Source organism: Lepidochelys kempii, chromosome 2 (genome assembly GCF_965140265.1).
Source record: "Lepidochelys kempii isolate rLepKem1 chromosome 2, rLepKem1.hap2, whole genome shotgun sequence".
In the NCBI taxonomy this organism is placed as follows: Eukaryota; Metazoa; Chordata; order Testudines; family Cheloniidae; genus Lepidochelys; species Lepidochelys kempii.
The window spans coordinates 25,186,554-25,207,686 of NC_133257.1; the positions used below are offsets into that span (position 1 = coordinate 25,186,554).

The 21,133-nt window shown below is 41.5% G+C and overlaps 1 protein-coding gene across 8 annotated transcripts in view; it reads left to right on the forward strand.

The window, feature by feature from the left end:
- Positions 1-21,133, forward strand: part of TAF2 (TATA-box binding protein associated factor 2) — a 107,724-nt gene that overhangs the window by 54,325 nt on the left and 32,266 nt on the right. For 6 of the 8 annotated variants that reach the window (XR_012157106.1, XM_073330253.1, XM_073330247.1 and 3 more), the window contains 4 exons: positions 3,078-3,218; positions 4,579-4,689; positions 8,591-8,784; positions 9,614-9,786. Coding sequence is in view for 7 of the 8 variants with exons in the window: in XM_073330253.1 (XP_073186354.1) it covers positions 3,078-3,218; positions 4,579-4,689; positions 8,591-8,784; positions 9,614-9,786 (619 nt within the window). In the remaining variant the exon portion in view is untranslated. Of the gene's footprint in view, positions 1-3,077; positions 3,219-4,578; positions 4,690-8,590; positions 8,785-9,613; positions 9,787-17,918; positions 18,050-21,133 lie in introns of all 8 variants that reach the window. The other 2 variants (XM_073330254.1, XM_073330249.1) reach the window with 2 other exon arrangements.

Below are 21,133 nucleotides of genomic sequence, written 5' to 3' on the forward strand. Positions count from 1 at the left end.
GGTGAAGTGGTGAATTTCACCTTTATAGCATGAGAGAGACTACTATGTGCATTCAGATTGTTGCAGTATATATCTTTAGGTTGAGTGATGAAAAAATAAATGTAATGTTAGTCTACATTTGAAAATTAAGAATCAAATTGTTGACTTAAAAAAGGCCAGGGAGACAGTTTGGTTACAAAACTAGTAAGTACTAAAGGAGTTCAAATAAAAAGCAAATTGGATATCACTGGAAACCTACAGGTAGAAATGTAAAAAGAGTGAAAATTAAAAAAAAATCTTAAGCATAATCAAGGAGTAGCTGAATGTTTTCTGGTGTGTAATAGATTAATTTCTCTGAACTTCCTTTCTATCATTACGAGAATGTATACAATATATATCTGTTTGAAAATATGTTTAGAGTAACGTTATTTTCAAAATCAAAAGACTTGTGGCAATATATTTTAGCATCACAAAATACTAACACAAAAAATAGAAGTACACTTTCTCCATTATGTACTGTCATTGATACAGTCAGTTTCTGACTCGACAGTGACGTGCATATTTATTGGAGTGCTCTGAATGAATTCATTATGAAAAACTCAGTATGTCTCTTGCTTAAAAGTGAATATTAAAAATTAACATCTTTGATAGCATCTTCCCTCATTTCATTTTTCACTTTAAAAACAGCTTATTATACTGAACACTTTTATCGCTGTATTGTTTGCTCCTGGTAAACAGAGTAAATTCTGCTGAGTGTAGCTATATGAACAAGTTGATGTCCATGCAAGTGGTAGGTGTTTCACAGAAAAGACAGATCCCAGCCCCCAGAGAGATTATAATCTAAATGATTTGACAGACAAGTGAGGCTATAACATAAACCAGACCGGAGCATGGAAGAATATGGATTATGGATATTTGATTATACAGTTACTGCACACATCTTGATTTGTTTGTGTATATACACTCACACATATATACATATAAATATGCATATCGTCATAATTTTTAGGGGATGTGGCAGAAGAGGTTTTTTCATGAGTTATTTGAGTTAGGCCAGGGTGAAGGTTTGACATGTAGATTTTGAAAGGATATTCTAAGTATAAAAAGACAAAATGGAAGAAGGTACAGATGTGTGAGGCACTTTGAGTTTGGCATCCTTGATAGTGGAAAAGGCAAAAGGAGACCAGATCAGAGGTGTGTAGGGACTTAAAAACTAGGGAAAGAAATTTGAACGTCCTCTGCAGCATAATGAGAAGTCAGTCAAATGGAATATCGAGAGAGAAGACATGGTTGAAGCAATGGTTGAGAGAGATTTTGGCTTGAATATTTTTCATTGAGCGATTGGTGATGGTGAAGATAATAATTGTTTATTAGTATTCAAAATAATTATGTTGCAGGAGTGCCCAGGGTATTCCATTGTGCTAGGTGCTATTCAAAGACAAAGGTAGCCATGGTCCCTATTAGTCCAAAGAAGATTACTGTCTAGTAAAGGGCCAAATTTTATATTAAGGGAGAGGAGGTGATTACTGTAGTTAAGGAAGAAATATGCTTAGGGATTGACAGCAGGAACAGAAAGGTCAATTCTTGTTAAAAGTTGTAAGGAAAAATATATTGTTGGTTGAATATGATGTGAACAGTATAAGTTAGATGGGAACATTGAAGCTGTCCTAGAGCTTTTATATATTCCCTGAAAGTAGAAATAACTCAAGACAAGCTTCTTACCTTGTGGTTTGGAAAACTTGGTCATTCATTTAATTCATGCATGCATGGAAGATTTCCACCAAAGGCCACATGCAAACTATAGCATGTAAATAGAACAGAGAAACAGAAAAAGTGGCTAAGTCAGTGACTGAGAAGGTAAGAAATTAATGTGACTAAGTAAAAAAAATATAAAAAGATACTAAAGATACTGCTGTTGGCTCAATTTAGTATAGATGATCTTGGTCCTATAGATCGGGGTGGCCAAACTTACTGACCCTCCAAGCCACACACAACAATGTTCAGAAGTTCGAGGGCCGGAGGCAACTGCCGGAGCTTGGGACTTCAGCCCTGCTCCTGCTGAATTCATGAGCCCTGGCAGACATGTCCCATGGGGCTGAAGCCCCAAGAACCCCTCCCCGCTGGGCAGAAGCCAGAGGAGACAGAGAGGGTCATGTGTCCCTCCAGATTTTTGCTAGGGTTTGCTGACCCCGCTCAGTCACATGGTGCTGCCAAGCCCTCTCCCTGCATGGCAGCTGCTGGAGACAGCAGCAAATAGCTGGGAACTGCAGGGAGAGCAGATGCTTTTGCTGCTGCCTCTCCTTGTGAAGCTAAAGCAATGTCCCCTCCCTGAAGCTCCCAGCTGTTTGCCGCTGCCTCTCCATGCAGAGCTAACACCTGAGAGCTTCAGGGAGGGGCCACTGAGGGTAAGAGGGTGGGCATGCCGGTGGTGCTGGTGGGGAGACTCAAGCTATGGGGGGAGGGGTGAATCTTTAAATTGTGTCCCCCAACTCTCAGCAGGCACCAGTCATCTCTGGCAGAAGCCCCTATTCCCACCACCCTACCACAAGATTTGCCTGACTGCAGTCTGCTCATAGTCCATGACTACAGCTAGACAGGAGCCTGAATTGCCTTTTACTCTTGGGGTGGTCCTTTACTCTTGGGGTGGTTGACGCGTGGTTGAAATCTAGGTTGAGGTTATTGGCAGGGTAAATTTGGGAAGTTGTTATTGCAAATGTCTCGTCCATAATTGGCTTCTGTAGAGACAGAAAATTTGGCTTAATGAACAGAAAATATTTGTCTAAAATATAAAAGGAGGAAACAATTAAAAACAGAAATTGATCGTGCAATGGTAATTAGTTGCAGACTTCCTATAAGTAAAATGAGTTCCACACATTTTAGTTCCAGTGCATAGAAGGTATGTTGGAGATGATATTATATTGATAAAAATATGTTTCTGTTGAAAAGAGTATGCAAGCATATGGAAGAATGCTGTTCATTCTGTCCAATTATTGTATTTTTTTTTAATTATTGGAAACAAATATGTGTGTTTTTGTTCAGCCTATGATAAACTTGCAGAGGTGGTGGTAATGTGCCTTCCCTTCCCCCTAATTATATAGATTGCAAATTCCATGGTAAGTACATGGACAGGACCACCAGCCATGAAGTCACTCTTTACCCGAATGTTTTGTTGTAAAAGTTGTCCAAACATTGTGAAGACCAACAACTTCATGAACTTTCAAAGCTACTTTCTGCAAAAGGTAAAATATGTTTTCTCATTGTACTTTTTAAAGATATGTCAAAGGAAGAAGTTTTTTTCTACAAGTGACAAATTCCACAATATAAATAGTAAAAACACTGTCTGAGCCACAAGCCAAAATCACTGGTTCTCTCCACAATCTCAGTCTGACTGTATCTAACTTTGTTATGCTGTGTCTGTTTGTTCCATTCTTGTCAGCAGACAGTAATTTGAAAGTTATAACAGTTCTTCTTTCTGAATAGCTAATAGAGAGCAGGAATCTTTTAAATTTAAAATATATTTCACTATTCAGAACCAAGTATATGGGCATAATAGAGGAAAATGTTTTGTGAGTATGTGCAAACGTAATCTTACACAGAACTTATGTTTTTAGTTACCATTGTTAAACAATTTTTGTTCCTCTTACCTAAAGTTAAATATTCATATTATTTGTCAGCTGTTTTTTGAATTAATTGATGTCCAAGAATCTCTTATGACAAATATTATTCAGAAGTCATTATTATGGAATCTGAAGTTGTGCACTAGTTAGCCTGCAGAACGGAATAATCGTTTCACTGTTGCCATTTGTTTTCCCCTCTCCATCCTATGGTTTGTCAAACCCACTTGTTGCATCTAAATTTAGATTCTAAACTTCTCAAGTCAAGGACTGTCTTTTATACTGTATGTGTACAGTGCCTAGCATAAAGGTGCCCCAATCTTTTGAGGCCCCTCCTTGCTATTGTGATAAAAATAACAACAATTGAAATGATTGACAATGATTTCCTGTCAAGCTCTGTTTTTAAAAGAATTGTGGGTTATTGAGTTCTGTTCCATAGGCCTTTTACCTCCTAACTTTAGTTTTAATCACACTTCTTCCACATCCTTCTCCCACCCCTCCCCTCCAAAAATACTCACCCTTTTTCACCATCTCTCTCTCTCTCTCTCTCTCTCTCTCTCTCATCCCAGCCTTCTTTCCTATTCTTGCAGTCTCAAATGCTTTTGGTCTTTGTTTATTCTCTCCTGCTACCTTTAGTGTTGTTTCTCTTAACCCTCCGCTTCCTAAATATTAGATTCTGCTTCTCATGATGTTTCATTTGCCATGTTTAGCCTTATTTGCCTGGCATCAACTTCCTCTCCTGCATACTCAGAGCCATTTCCAGTCTCCATCAGAGCTAACTGTTTTTAGAAAATAACTTCACAGTACTTTCAACTAAAAATTGTGCAACCCTTTGTATATAAGGCATGAAGTCTGACTTTCAAAAGCCATCTAAAAATTGCTTTTCAAAATGTAAAACTGTTCATTGCTCATTGTTTGATTTAATATTTAATGTTTTTGTTTTTTGTGCTAATATAATAAAAAAATTATTTTAATCTTCACACAGACTATGCCTGTTGCCATGGCCTTGCTGAGGGATGTTCATAACCTCTGTCCTAAAGAGGTTTTAACATTTATTTTAGACCTAATCAAGTACAATGACAACAGGAAAAATAAGGTAAGGAACCTGTCTGAAAATGTTTGATGATCTATTTTAATGACTCTCTCTTCTTATATGCAGTATATAGAGCAATAGTCTTTTCTGTACAATGCCCTGTGCTACTAACTTATATGTATGTGAACATATAATGTGTGAATATACACACTGATTCAGCAAAACTGGTAATAGATAACTTGGCCTCCATCATTCCTTCCCTGGATCTAGGAGACTGGTACGCTACCATTGACCTGAAAGATGCTTACTTTCGCATATCGATGTTTCATGGACACAGACTGTTCCTACATTTCGAAGTTGGGACAGTTCTTTTCCAATTCACAGTGCTCCCTTTTGGCCTAGCAACGGCACCAAGGATGTTTACGAAATGCATGTCCGTTGTGGCAGCCTACCTGAGACATTGGGGTATTCAGATTTACTCATACCTCAATGACTAGCTCATCAAGGGCCTCTCCAGGGTCCAGGTCCAGTACAGCATCGAGATGTTGCAAGCCACTTGTCAAGCTCTGCACCTGTTGAGAAACAAACAAACAAAAATCAACATTGATTCTGGTCCAACGGATAAGAGTTTATCGGAGCGGTGCTAGACTTTACCCGAGCCAGAGCATTCCTGCTAGAGGCCATGTTCAGGCAATGTCAGATCTGATTGCCAGTATCACTGCCCATCCACTCACCACTGGCTGGGTCAGTCTCAGACTAGTGGGGCACATGACAGCATGCATCTACGTTTTCCAGCATGTGAGACTCAGGCTGCATCCCCACGTGATGTGGCTGGCATTGGTCTACTCCCCAGCCAGACATCACCTAGACAAGGTCATCGCAATCCCTCCGCGGGTACTTACCTCTCTGCAGTGGTGGTTCGACCTGATTCTGGTGCTGGAAGGTGTGCTGTTTGCGAGCCTGTGACCAGTGGTCTCCCTGATTTCGGATGCATTTGACCTTGATTAGGGAGCACATCTCGGTACACTGCTGACTCAAGGGTTATGGTCTCGAAAGGAGCGTGCATTGCATATAAACATGAGTAAGCTCTGAGCCATCTGCCTGGCTTGCTGTGTCTTCCTTCCCCAACTGTCGGGCTGGGCAGTGCAGATGTTGATGACACAGAACATGGAGGCCATGTTGTCCAACAGGCAGGGGGGAGCTTGACTGTTGGCTCTGTGCCAGGAGGCCTTCTGTCTATGGGACTTGTGCATCCAGCATGCAATCCACCTGGAAGCCTTGTACCTCTCTGGCGTCTGGTACATGCTGGAGGATTGCCTCAGCAGGTCCTTCTTTCACCACGAATGGTCCCTTCACTCACAGGTCATCAGAATGCTCTTCCAGAAGTGGGGAGCTCCCCGAGTGGACTTGTTCGCCACCAGACAGAACAGAAAGTGTCATCAGTTTTGTTCTCTCCAAGGCCTCAGCAGAGGCTCACTGTCTGATGCCTTTCTCCTGTCTTGGTCAGGAGACCTGATGTACACCTTCTCGCCAATTCTGCTCATCAGCAAAGTCCTCTCAAAAATCAAGAGGAACAAGGCATGGGTCATTATGTTCGCCCCAGCGTGCCATCACCAGCATTTGTTCGGCATTGGTTCATGGACCTGGCCGTTGCAGCCCTGTGGCCACTTCCCAGCTGCACTCTCGCAGGATCACTGTCGACTCCTGTACTCGAACCTCGCCCCACTCCACCTCACAGCTTGGATGCTGCGTGGCTGAATCCAGAGGAACAAGCCTGCTCTAGTCAGGTACAGCATGTTCTCTTGGAGAGCAGAAAGCCCTCCACCAGAGCAACTTACCTGGCAAAGTGGAAGTATTTCTCCTACTGGGCGTTGGAGCAGAATATCTCCCCAACCGAGTCGTCTCTGCAGTCCATCCTGGATTACCTGCTTCACTTAAAGCACCAAGGTCTCGCCTTCTCTTTGATCAAGGTGCACCTGGCAGCCATATTGGCCTTCCATCCTTGCACACATGGTGGTCTCGCATGAGATGTCGATCAGGTTCTTCAAAGGCCTAGAAAGACTCTTTCTGCCAATCCGGGACCTGGTTCCCCAATGGGACTTCAACCTGGTCCTCTTCAGGCTCATGGGTCCATCCTTTGAGCGTATGGCTTCTTGTTCCCTTTCCTGCTTTTCGTGGAAGGTTGCATTCCTTGTAACTTTTGCCTCGGCGAGACATGTTTCCAAAATTAAAGCCCTCACTTTGGAGCCCCCGTACATGGTATTCTACAAGGACAAAGTCCAGCTGTGGCCCCATCCGGCCTTCCAGCCAAAGGTGGTATTGCACTTCCGTGTCAACAAAGATCTCTTCCTCCCGGTGTTCTGTCCAAAGCCTCAAATGACCAATGAGGAGACACGGCTGCACGCTCTAGTTGTAAGGCGTTCTACCTGGAGCGCACCAAGTCCTTCCGCAGATCAACCTATCTCTTTATCATGATAGCTGACAGGATGAAGGGCCTTCTGGTGTCCTCTCAGAGGATTTCCAATCGGATCACCACCCGTACTTGTAACAAGTTGGCGCAGGCAGTGCCTCCACCAGTAGTGAAGGCTCACTCGACTAGGGCTCAGGCATCTTTGGCGGGCTTCCTGGCGCTTGTCACTATCCAGGACATCTGCAGGGCCACGACGTGGTCTTTGGTACACATGTTTACGATGCATTATACCATCACCCAGCAAGCCAGAGATGATGCTGGATTTGGCAGAGCTGTGTTGCAGTCAACACATCCATGAACTCTTACCCGCCTCCAATGGTACTGCTTGGGAGTCACCTACAGTGGAATGGACATGAGCAAACACTCGAAGAAGAAAAGACTGTTACCTTTCGTAACAGTTGTTCTTCGAGATGTGTTGTTCATGTCCATTCCATGACCCAGCCTCCTTCCCCTCTGTCGGAGTGCCGTCACAAAGTAACTGAGGCAGGGGGAGCCGGCGGCACCCCTTATACCAGTGCATGTAAACACAGCTCCAGAAGGTGTCAGAGCCCGTCCCCTATGGATACCACTGAGGGAAAAACTTCCGGCACCAGTGCATGTGGTGAGCACACACACCTACGATAGAACGTACATGAGCAACACATCTCAAAGAACAACAGTTACAAAAGGTAACCATCTTTTCATGCCCCACTCACCAAGAGAACTCTTCAGGAAAATGTTGTCCTTATTTAAATTAAGCAAAATAAGCACAGTTAGGAACCAAAATTTCAAACCAGGGTGTATCGAGGAAGAGGAATGATCTTGTGTTTAAGGCATTGGATTGGATCTCTGAAGACTGAGGGCCAATTCTCACCTGTGCCACAGACCTGTGTCCCAAATCCTTACATGCAAAATTAGGATGATGCTTCCCTACTTCACAAGGATGTTACAAATGTACTACATTGTTGAGGACCTTAGAAGCACTGAGGGGGAGAGAGCTGAACGTGGAAATCCATATGTATCCACCTTAATAAAAAGTGTCCTGATTTTTAGAGGTGCTACAGCACCCATTAACACCAATGGGATTTTGAGTTTTTGCTACCTCTGAAAATTTAGACATCTAAATGTGAATTGAAGTGCCTAATGTAATATACGCATGTTTGAAAGTGTTGAGCCTTATTTCAGATCTAATAAATGAGAAAAACATTCCATTCACAGATTGGGGGGGGGCGGGGTCAGAGTGTGACTATTAACAGAATATTCATAGATTTTTACTATATTCTTCCTGCTATGTTAAGTTCAAAAGTATGTGCACTAGCAACTAAATCGTTCGGTTTAATAGTCAGTGTTTTATTTTTTGATGCAGTAGGTGACTCTTTAGACTGCTATTATCTAAACATTTAGTACAGGAGTAAACAGAACTAAGTGCTTTATCATTGTTTGTTTTATTGTAAAAAAATAAATGATGCAATGTGCTCTGCCTCTCTTTGTTCAATTGATGGTCCTTTGATTCAGTTTTCAGACAACTATTATCGTGCTGAACTGATTGATGCACTAGCCAACTCTGTAACTCCTGCAGTCAGTGTGAACAATGAAGTTCGAACTCTGGATAATTTAAATCCTGATGTTCGACTCATACTTGAGGAGATTACCAGGTTCTTAAATATGGAAAAGCTTCTGCCCAGTTACAGACATACCATTACAGTCAGGTATGATTTAATAATTTCTAAAACTTATGCAAATATAAAGAGAGAATAGACCTAGTCATGTTTAATGTTTTGTTTTGCTTTTAATTTCCTACATCCTGCTGTTAACACTGATGTAATCACATTGAGCTTACTTTCCCTAGTCTTAAATGATGTGTTCTCTTTATTTTAAATAACAAAAAAGGACATTAACAAAATGCAGGAAAATATTTTTTGGCAGGGGGACACTAAAAGGCATGCAAAAAACATTCTTTCATTTAAAAAATATTTCAAGGTATGTAAGATATTTTTAAAACCATAGAATTAAGAAAACTTGAAAATAGGAAGAAAATTAAAACCTCACAGAACAAATAAATGCAAAAACTAGTGTTAATGAAACTTTAATGTTGAAAAATTAAGCACTCAAATCATCAAAATCTAAAAATCTGCATTTTTAATGGCAATATTAAATTATCACATTATGTATCCCATATTTATTATTCACAGTAAATTTATGAAGATTATGCAAGAGAAACAATTGGGACAATATATAGAATACAAAACTTAATGGGCCAAATTTTCTGCCGGTGTATATTGGAGCAACTCCATGAAGCCAAGAGGAGTGAATTTGCCCCGGTAGGGAATTTGGTCCAGTGTTTCTGTCTACTCTGTAAACTCATCTTTTATTAATTTTGTGTGCCTACAGCCCTGACAACTATAAAAACCCATGGTGGCATAGTAAGTTGGATAGTTTTATCCTAGAAAATTTGCAGTGAAGTTTAAAAATTAATATCATAATATTGAAGAAAATAGCTTTTTTCACGGAGATTGATATTCCAGAAATTTACTGCAGATTGTCCTCCTGTTCACCCCCACCCTCATCTAGCTGTCTGAAAGCTATTCGTGTACTTCAGAAGAATGGACATGTCCCCAGTGATCCTGCTCTCTTTAAAACATACGCAGAATATGGACACTTTGTGGACATCCGAATAGCAGCTTTGGAGGCAGTTGTTGATTACACAAAAGGTAATTTTTTTAAAAAAACTTTCAATCATTGCATAAAATTCACACGCTAATGCAAAACCTGAACAGTGACCTTAATAATTTTAAGTAGAATAACTTTTCAGATGAAGTGACGCCATGACAGTAGATGAGCCAATGTGTGGATAAAAGAGAGCATAGGATTACTATTAAGGTTTTTGCCCTTACGAGCATGAGTTTCATGAAGTTGGGATGAATATTGCTTTTCAGTATCTCCTGAAGATAGAAAGAAATGCCTTATGGAAAGTGTTTTTGATAGTATGATAGGTGATATAGAAAGGTGAAGAATTCCCTTTACTTATTTTCAAGATTTAAAGAATTTGAACAAGTTGTGTGTTTCTTGATGCAACCTTAGTTTTTGTTTTTGCTAATAGCTTATAATTTACCATTTGCAGGCATACTGGATTATAAATTGGAAGACAGAGGCTCAGTTTGGCTGGCTATTTGGTTGATTGTGGTTTTCTACCCCCTTATGTGGCTTATTTATAGCATGTTTCCATTTTGAAAAGATTATTTGCTTTTATTTATTTTTTTCTTTGTTTAAAGTGCCTATAATAGGTCTGAGGTAAGTATTCTTTACTGCTTGAAAAATATTGTGTAACTTTCTTCTTAACCATCATTTGAAATTAAAACACCGCACTAGCAAACTTTCCAGAGGCTTTTGGAAATTAAGGTTTTAATGATTTATGCGAATGCATAGTTAGCACTAGCTTAACCTGTTCATTAGTCAATATGGCTAGGATCTTGTCTTTCCCTGTGCACAGATTAGAGCGACTGTAGTATTTGCAGGTTATTTCCGCCCAACGGCAAACTCCTTGAAGTTCTGTCTCTGCAAACAAAAGTGGTCAGGGCTGTTCTAGGCCTCCAACTTATTCCTTTACAAATTTAATACTTCATTTTTTTCAGGTAATTGTGAGCTTCCCTTCTCTTTTATTATTTGTTTTCTCCTTCTGTAGAGTATATTTTGAGGTATTTTTCCCCCTCATTGACCCCTGAGAAGCGGGTTTCCTTCCCACTCATGATATGTTTCATCTAAATATAACCCATCCAAGGAACAAGTGTTGCACAAGTTGGATTTCAAAGAGAGCTTAGAATTTCTCTTTCAAATACAGGGCATAAGAGACCTTAACCTTATTTGTGTCATTTCACACAAAATCTTCTGTAGCCATGTACATAAGATGTATTGAGAAAGTATTCTAATTTCCTCAGAAGACCTACTCTCTGAGGGCATCAAGGTCATCTTCCCAAGGTTGAGAACAACCTCCAGAAGGGAGAGGGCTTTAGTGCATGAGATTCACAAAGCATCATTCTAGTCTTCAGTCTTCTCATTCACCAGACATTATGGTGTAGACTTGCAAATTTATTTCAGTGTTCCTGTCAGTGATATTCAAATAGGTATTCCATAGGATTCAGAAATTGTTACACTGCTCACTATTTTCCTCCTTAAGTAAGGATTAGTGGAAATATTTGCTGGAGAATGGAAAGCTTACTTACCAGCTCATTTCCTCTTTAGTAATCTTGCCACTAATCCGTCCCACCCAATGGAAAGACAGACTGATACACACAATGTTTTCTCATTTAATTCTTAATCTTTCATGAGTGGTGATTATAGGTAATGACTTATTTGGTAAAAAAAAAAAATGTATTGTTAAGTGATATGTTACAGCTTTAGAAGAACACTTCAAGTGGTTTACTGGGTAGCCAGGGCCAGGGCCAGGTGAGTTGCCCTCAAGACACTAGGTCTATGCCAATCTTGTGCATACAGGAAGGCAAAAATCCACCAGTGAAGATGAGTAGAGAGATTACTAGAAGAAAGGAAATTAGCAGGTGAATTAATTTACATTTTGTCTAAATATACATCTTTGGAAGTGAAGTCTCTATTGCCAACAGGCTTGATGCTCATTGTTCCCGTTATCCAATTTTCAGTATATACATGACATAAAACAGGATGTGAAATGCCTGTCGTTTGTAACAAAGGTGACTTAGAATACCTCATATAAAGGAAGTGGGCTATGATTTTGTATTGCATCCATAAAAAGGGAGGTCTGTATATTCTTGGGGCAGGGACAGCACATATACTCTTTTTACACTCCTCTGTGGAACTCAAGACATTATATAGTTTCCTTGCTGGCAATTAGGAATGATGTTGAGATACAACAACTCATAAAATGTTTGAGGCAGTTTATAAGTACGCAGACAGTTGATCTAAGTTGTTTAAAAGTTAACAGGATTTGTAAACTTTTGCAGTGAGCTTTTGATAATTATTTGTATTTGATTTGTTATAATAGCCAAGAGCATTGAGTCTTCTGCAAAGCTATCACCTGCACATGCATAGACAGAAACAAACTGTGCTGAACAAATATTCATCGTTATCTAGTTTCATGAAGGGTGTAGAAAGCTTAGGCTCTCAGGGATACCACTGGTGCTAAAGTGAGACTGACATATGACAAACTTTCAGAGCTTTTCAACTCTTGTAATTTGAGGCACCTGCTTTGGAAAACAACCTTTTCATTGTTACATCTGCCAGGAATCTGAGGATCTAAAGGGTTGTTGTTTTGGGGCGGGGGGCGGGAGGGTTAAGACTATTAAAAGATGTACTGTATCAAAGTCCAGACTTGTTTTTGCTCCTTATAGTGGCATCTAGTTACCATGTAAATTTCAAGAGTGGGTTAAAAAGCATTACTATCAAAGTCATTTAAGTCTGGCATAAACAGATTACACTACATGACAAATGTCAAAAGAGCCCTATTATATTTCAAGCACAAGAGCCTTTAGTAAATAGAATAGACTTGTTTTTTACCAAGAAAGATGGGGTTCCTTATTTCTGTACTCTGACACTATTCATATAGAGAAGTTGCTTTTCAGACAGTCCACTCCATAATAAAAGGTCATTTACAAAACTTGCTTAATTAGCAATCCTAGGAACTGCAACTTAAATAAATTTGATTTAAACTGCTCAAAAACATTCTGAGCTCCTATTGCACAGTTTTATTTGTAATGATTGAGATATTCTCTTAATGTTTTTTAGAAGATGAATAGTCTGTTTTCATCAATGTGCCTACATATTATTTTTAGATAACTCTGTGATTTAATGCTAAGGGAGACCAGGAAAACTACGTCTCTTAATTAAGCAGTATTATTTTTTCTCCATATAAAGCTATCTTCATATGTAATGCTCCATCCATCCTCTACCCCACTTCAGTCACTTTCCACACAGAGTGCCCAGAACGTGAGACCAGGGAGCTGATGAACCTATAGGTGATGTTACCAGGGTGGATTTGATTTAAATCACTAGTCAGGAAGACTTGATTTAATCATGGATTTCTACATAAAAGTGCATTCTTGTTGGTTGTTATAACCTTAATACATATTGTTCACAACTCAGAGATAGATGTAGGTTTCATTTTTAGAAGGTACACACTATACATTTTTAAAGTGATATATTTTGAAAACTTTTCAGATTAGTTTTACAGCTAGATCAGAAGATGAATGATGTTTTGGTTATTTCATTTATCAAAGGTAATTGAAGCAGATATTTATGAAGTCATTGGGAGGCTAACTGTCTCCAGTTCAAGAGGTTAATCATTAATATTTGGAGGATTTTATTAGGAGGAGAACATCACCAGACAGACATTTAAGTTGTTTTATTTAACTAAAACAACAGCGTTATGTATTCTGGATTTTTTTCTTCAACAGCAAACATATAATATTTTAACAAAACAAGCATATGCATTTTTGAATTTAGTTAAACAAGTTTTTTAAAATCAGATTGTTTTTGTTAAAATTGTTTTTAACTAAAATAGTTAAATGAAATATTAAAAAAAAATTAAATTGATTATGTCAGCCAGGTCAACGTGAGTAATTTAAAATATTGACTTCTGCAGCTAACTCAGTTGTCTTCACCTTCATTTTCCTGTTCATAATCTGGAAAAGAAAAACAAGCTTCCCTGCTTTTTCAGATCCCAAACAATTTCTTAGTTGTGAATGAATTAGTCCAAAGGAAGAAAATATTCTTTCTAAACTGACAGAAGAAGCTACTGCTGTTAAAAGTGAGATTATCACTTCAACTGTCTCTGAATCCAAGTGTTTAAGTGACTTTCTTTAAAATATCATCAGCAAACATATATTTCTTGAATGGTTCTTATTCCCAACTGAGTCTCTTACGGCCTACTGCCATTATAGGTTTTCCCTTCTAGTGAGAGAATGGTATGGTAGATCTCAAATCAATGAAGACTACATTCAGGGTATGCCTACACTACAAAATTAGGTTAATTTTATAGAAGTCGATTTTTGGAAATCGATTTTATACCGTCAATTGCGTATGTCCCTACTAAGCGCATTAAGTCGGCGGAGTGCGTCCTCACTACCATGGCTAGCATCGACTTGCGGAGCGGTGTCCTGTGGGTAGCTATCCCACAGTTCCCGCAGTCTCCACCACCCATTGAAATTCTGGGTTAAGCTCCCAATGCCTGATGGGGCAAAAACATTGTCGCGGGTGGTTTTGGGTACATGTCGTCAGTCGCCCCTCCCTCCATGAAAGCAACGGCAGACAATCGTTTCACGCCTTTTTTCCTGGGTTACCCGGGCAGACACCATATCGCAACAAGCATGGAGCCCGCTCAGCTCACCGTCGCCGCTGCTGTTGTGGGCAAGTCTACTGTGGGGGCTGCTGTGATCCAAGTAGCCAGTGCAATCATTGATGTTCTGTTATCAAGGGTGGTGACTCTGGGAAATGTGCATCATATTCCTGTCCTTTGTCGCTGGTGAAGAAGTCTTGCATCCGTACATTCCAGTCTGGTCGACGCTGTAACGCTCCATAGCACTTCTGTGATTGACACATGTAAAAGCTCCAGGGCTCTTGCTCTTTTGCCTTGGCCGAGGTACCTTGCCCTACCAAGACTTCCAAGCATTCGACGCAGAAGCACCTGCTTGGGCCATCCTCTGGAATGGAGTGGCTGGGTGCCTGGAGCCTTTCCCCTCACCCCGCATTCTTGGGGGTCTGGGTGAGGAGGCTGTGGAACATGGGGAGGAGGGTAGGTGGTTATACAGTGGATGCAGCAGGGGTCTGTGCTCTTGTTCGCTTTCCTGCAGCTTCAACAGACACTTCATCATGTCAGTTTGCTCCCCATTAGCCTCAGCATCTTCGCGTTCACTTAATTCTTTCCTGGCCTCTGCTACTGAATGCCTCTATGCATTAAGCTGTGCCCTATCAGTGCGGGAGAACTGCATGAGCTCGGAAAACATGTCATCGCGAGTGCGATATTATTTTCCTTCTAATCTGCGATAACCTCAGAGACGGAGATGATGGGGGAGCATAGAAACATTCCACGCTCTACGATTCTGGGGGGACTGCATAGTCATCTGTGCTGCTGAGTGCTCCTGAGTTCGCCACACTGACCAAACAGGAAATGAAATTCAAAAGTTCCCTGGGCTTTTCCTGTGTACCTGGCTAGTGCATTGGAGTTCAAAGTGCTTTCCAGAATGGTCACAATGGAGCACTCTGGGATAGCTCCCAGAGGCCAGTACTGTTGATTTGCGTCTGCACTACCCCAAATTCAATCCAGCAAGGTCAATTTTAGCGTTACTCCCCTCGTCAGGGTGGAGTACAGAAGTCGATTTTAAGAGCCCTTTAGATCGACGAAATGGGGTTGGTTGTGTGGACGCAGTCATTTTTAAATTGACCTAATGCGGCTAAATTGGACATAACCCCGTAGTGTAGACCAGGGCTCAAAAACACCTCAAGACTTCTGGAATATGTTGCTTTAAACAGTTGCACTTTTGTTTTTACTGTTTATCCCTCCCTTCTCACATTTATCTCCAGACTACTTCTCCCTGTCCAGATCTATTCTGCACCCAACAATCTTCTAGTCATTGAACTTTTTGAAACTTTGCACTTTTAGAGAGAGGCAAGGGATTGACTCTGTGTACACAAATTTGCAGAGGAACAATAGGGTTGAGGTCTGTTATTTCTCACCTCTATATATTATTTACTTACTTTTTTTAAAACATTTTTGCTGTTAACGAGCATGTTATCTCTGGAGACACAAATCCACAGCTTGAGAACTGCAAAACTAAGCACCTCTGATGGTATCTTCTAGACTGAGCACTGAGTCCCATTGGGTAGATAGAAAGATTAACCTAAATAATCTATACATAAGACCCTGGAACCTCATAAGATTGGGTCCCTAATCCATGGACTATTGAAACTCATTTACAAAACTTTTCTTAAACATTACATGAATATATTGTCTCATACTATAGAATTAGAATTTATAATCCCTATTGCATGATGAGATACCTTTGAGCTATAATATATCTTAATTAAAACTATCTTTAGATAAGTTTTATCCTCAAAAAGCTTATCAAAAAATCCAATTTAAATAAAAAAAATCCCCCCCCTTTTTTTTTTAAGTCACTGAATTTTATCCGATATGGATGTTACTATTTAGAGTAATAGACATGCAGACCCAAGACTAAATTAACAGTACTTAAAGTATTCAAAAGTCTTAAAAGAGAAACTGAAATTAATAACTCCTTTGCGTAAAAGGCACTGTCCTTCTTCGAGTATGTATCAGTGTGGATCCCCCTCAGGAGTGAAAGTAAGCCGGTACGGGCATACCGGTAAAAAGTGGCCGTCGGTACCGGCCCGTAGCAGCCAACATTAAAGCGCTGCTGCGGTAGCTCTTTAAGCACGGTGCTTTGCTGCGGCAGCACTTTAACGTCACTGCCCCTTTTATCCCCCCCCAGCCATCCCCCATCGGTGGCCCTGTCGGGTCCCTACTGGCAGGGCCGCCGCCACTGGGGGGGGAGGCAAAAGGGGTAGCCCTGGGGCTATGGCAGGGAGAAAGGACTCCCCCCAGTTTTCACTCCCCCCGAAGCAGCACCTGGGCTGGGGAAGAGGGTGCCTTCCCATGACCGCGACAGGTCCATGCCGGGGCTGGGTTGGGGCCATGGGAGGGGCGCATCTCCCACAGCCGTGGCAGGTCTGAGCCAGGCTGGGTTGGGTCCAGGGCTGGGGGAGAGGAGTCTTTCCCCACTGCAGCCCTGAGTGCCTGCGCAGCACTTAATAGGCGGTTGCGCAGCTTAATGGGAACTTAGCATGTCGCTATTGCAGTTTAGATTTTCATCTCGTGGTGATAGAAATGCCTGGCTCCCCTTTGTTCTCTACTGGTCTGTTCATGGTACTGAGGACCTCTAGGTCTCCAGACGTTCACCCAGTACTGACGGAGTCATCACCTTTTTCTGCCAATGCTCCACCTCTATAAAGTGACGTTGAAGAGGAGGAGGATGGGGATTTCTCATCAGTTTCTCAAATTTCAGTTCAGGGCTCCCCTCCTCACTCTTAGAGGAGTATTAATATGGCGACTTCTAGGGAGAAAGAACATATTCCAGAAAGACACCCTAAAGATCAATCCCAGTGGTACGAGCACTCTTTGATACCCCCACCTATACCATATGGGCCTCCCCATTGGCCATACTGGGAGCCATGAGTGGCATACTACCAACAATTCTCTAGGACCCCCCAGCATCACTCGTCAGCACAATAGGCATAGACTATTCCCCCCCGCCCCCATCTTCTCTCAAAGTCCCGAAGTACAAGAAGAGACTTTCAAGGAGCAGGAGGCAAGAGTGGACAAAGAAGTCACTATGCCAACCAACACCTCTTCTTCATCCCCAGATGAAGCAGTCTGTCTCCCCCACCATTCCTGGCTGATGACTTCAAACAGTTCCAGGACCTCATTAAAATGATAGTGGACTCCTTACAGATACCATTTGATGAGAAGGTTAAGGAGTCACAACATAAACTTCTGGGTAGTCTGCCTACAGCATTATCTGCCTGAATTGCACTCACTACCTATTGATAAGGTTCTGCTCTGCTGGATCCTCCAGAAGTAATATCTCAGCGACAATACCGCCCACTTGTAGAAAGTCTGGAAAAACATATTATGTTCCATCTTTCCCAGTTAACGTGGAAGTTAGCACCATGTTAAATCAATGCTGTACAATAGAGATCAGAAGCATCTTGATTCATTTGGTCACAAATCATGCTTGTCTGTGGCTCTGCAGTTTAGGATCACCTACTGTCAGGTGTTAATGGTATGATTATATTTCTCCAGTTACTCCAATCTCAATTCGTTTATTGAGCATTTACGACCAGAACAGAGGGATCGGTTCCAGGCAGTCGTTACAAAAGATTAGCCTCTTGTCAGAACATCTCTGCAGACCTCTCTGGATGCTGCTGACACAGGTGGTTGCTTTATTTCTACAGTGGTAGTCATGAGAGGGGCTTGCAGGCTTCAGCTCTCAGGATTTCAGATTGAGGTCCAGAATACAGTTGACAACCTTTCCCACAGTGACTTAAAACTGATTGCAGAGAATATTTACAAGTCTCTGCATACATTGATTCCAGAGCCACTCTGTATTCACAGGGAATTTACACATGCACGTAAAAAGAAATTTAGTAAGTGCCAGATAGCGCAGAGATCTTGTCGTGTTCAGTTCTCTGACTCCCAGAGACCTTATGAACCCCAACGAAAGAGGCATAGGTTCCAGAAAAAGAGACTATCTGCTACACAGGTATCAACCTCACAACCCTCATCATCAAAACACCAATTTGGATTGTTAGATTGAGGTTCTGAGTTACTCCCCCTTTCTCCTTACCAGCCTAGCCCAGGCAGGGAGCGGGCTATCCCTTCCTCCCAGCTAGACTCTCAGGCAGACACGGCTCCATCCCATACTCCGCTCAGCTGTCAGGGAGAATGGCCGAATGTGCCAAGGGAGTGGGAAGGGGACACGCAAGGAGAGAAGAACAGAACACAACCCCCTTCCCCGCAGGTAACATATGGCTTGGAGAGTGTGGCAGCCCTGGGCTAGGTGCTCTGAAGGGCGGGTGTCACTGTGGAGGGGAGACACACATGTCCTCCCTGTTAGATTGTGCCCCCCCTCCCCCCCAGTATTGGGAGGCACCAGTTGGCTGTGGGTGTCCCATCATATCATAGAATCATAGACTTTAAGATCAGAAGGGACCATTATGATCGTCTAGTCTGACCTCCTGCACAACGCAGGCCACGGAATCTCACCCACCAACTCATGTAACAAACCCCTAACTTATGTCTGAGTATTGAAGTCCTCAAATTGTGGTTTAAAGACTTCAAGGTGCAGAGACTCCTCCAGCAAGTGACTCGTGCCCCATGCTGCAGAGGAAGGTGAAAAAACCCCAGGGCCTTTGTCAGTCTGCCCTGGGGGAAAATTTCTTCCTGACCCCAAATATGGCGATCAGCTAAACCCTGAGCATGTGGGCAAGACTCACCAGCCAGACAATTAGGAAAGAATTCTCTGTAGTAACTCAGATCCCACCCAATCTAACATCCCATCACAGGCCATTGGGCATATCTACCGCTAGTAGTCAAAGATCAATTAATTGCCAAAATTAGGCTATCCCATCATATCATCTTCTCCATAAACTTATCAAGCTTTGTCTTGAAGCCAGATATGTCTTTTGCCCCCACTGCTTCCCTTGGAAGGCTGTTCCAGAACTTCATTCCTCTGATGGTTAGAAACCTTTGTCTAATTTCAAGCCTAAACTTCCTGATGGCCAGTTTATATCCATTTGTTCTTGTGTCCACATTGGTACTGAGCTTAAATAATTCTTCTCCCTCCATTTATTTATCCCTCTGCTATACTTATAGATAGTAATCATATCTCCTCTCAGCCTTCTTTTAGTTAGGCTAAACAAGCCAAGCTCCTTGAGTCTCCTTTCATAAGACAGGTTTTCCATTCCTTGGATCATCCTAGTAGCCCTTCTCTGTACCTGTTCCAGTTTGAATTCATCCTTCTTAAACATGGGAGACCAGAACTGCACACAGTGTTCCAGATGAGGACTCACAAGTGCCTTGTATAACGGTACTAACACCTCCTTATCTCTACTGGAAATACCTCATCCGATGTATCCCAAGTCCGCATTAGCTTTTTTCACGGCCATATCACATTGGCGGCTCATAGTCATCCTGTGATCAACCAATACTCTGAGGTCCTTCTCCTCCTCTGTTACTTCCAAGTGATGCGTCCCCAGTTTATAACAAAAATTCTTGTTATTAATACCTAAATGCGTGACCTTGCACTTTTTACTATTAAATTTCATCCTATTACTATTACTCCAGTTTACAAGGTCATCCAGATCTTCCTGTATGATATCCCAGTCCTTCTCTGTAATGGCAATACCTACCAGCTTTGTGTCATCCGCAAACTTTATTAATACATTCACGCTTTTTGTGCCAAGGTCAGTAATAAAAAGATTGGTCCCAAAACTGATCCCTGAGGAGCTCCACTAGTAACTTCCTTCCAGTCGGACCGTTTACCTTTCAGTGAGACCCATTGTAGTCTCCCCTTTAACCAGTTCCTTATCCACCTTTCAGTTTTCATATTGACCCCCATCTTTTCCAATTTAGCTAATAATTCTCCATGTGGAACCGTATCAAATGCCTCACTGAAATCGAGGTAAATTAGATCCACTGCATTCCCTTTGTCTAAAAAATCTGTTACCTTCTCAAAGAAGGAGATCAGGTTAGTTTGACACGATCTACCTTTTGTAAAGCCATGTTGTATTTTGTCCCCATTACCATTGACCTCAATGTCCTTAATTACTTTCTCCTTCAAAATTTTTCCCAAGACCTTGCATACTACAGATGTCAAACTAACCAGCTTATAGTTACACAGATCACTTTTTTACCTTTCTTAAAAATAGGAACTATGTTAGCAATTCTCCAGTCATACGGTACAACCCCTGAGTTTACAGATTGATTAAAAATTCTTGCTACCAGGCTTGCAATTTCATGTGCCAGTTCCTTTAATATTTTTGGATGAAGATTATCCGGGTCCCCCGATTTAGTCCCATTAAGCTGTGTGTTTGCAGAAGCCACAAAGGATACCAAACATCTGAATTTCTGCTCCAGAGGAAGCATGACTCCAGTCTTCCCACCGGACAGCTTCCTCCTTCAGTGGCTTTGGGGATTGCTGTGTGCTTTCCTGCCGACTCTTCTGATTGCCAGAATAATATCCAAGATTGGACAGGATAAGGCTTTGTCATTGTGATAGCCTTATACTGTCCAAGTTTGGCTGCCAAACCTGGTAGAGATATTGAAAAAGCCTCCTATACACCACCTGGCTTGCTCAGACATAGTATCCTTGAACCTCAGTCAGATAAAGCACTCAGATCTGTAATCATTTTGGCTGGCTGAGCACTGCTGACAGAAGCTGCTCCCTACAAGATCAGGAAATTCTTATGCAAAGCAGGAAACCTTCCACCAGGAAGATATACTTTCCAAAATGTAAA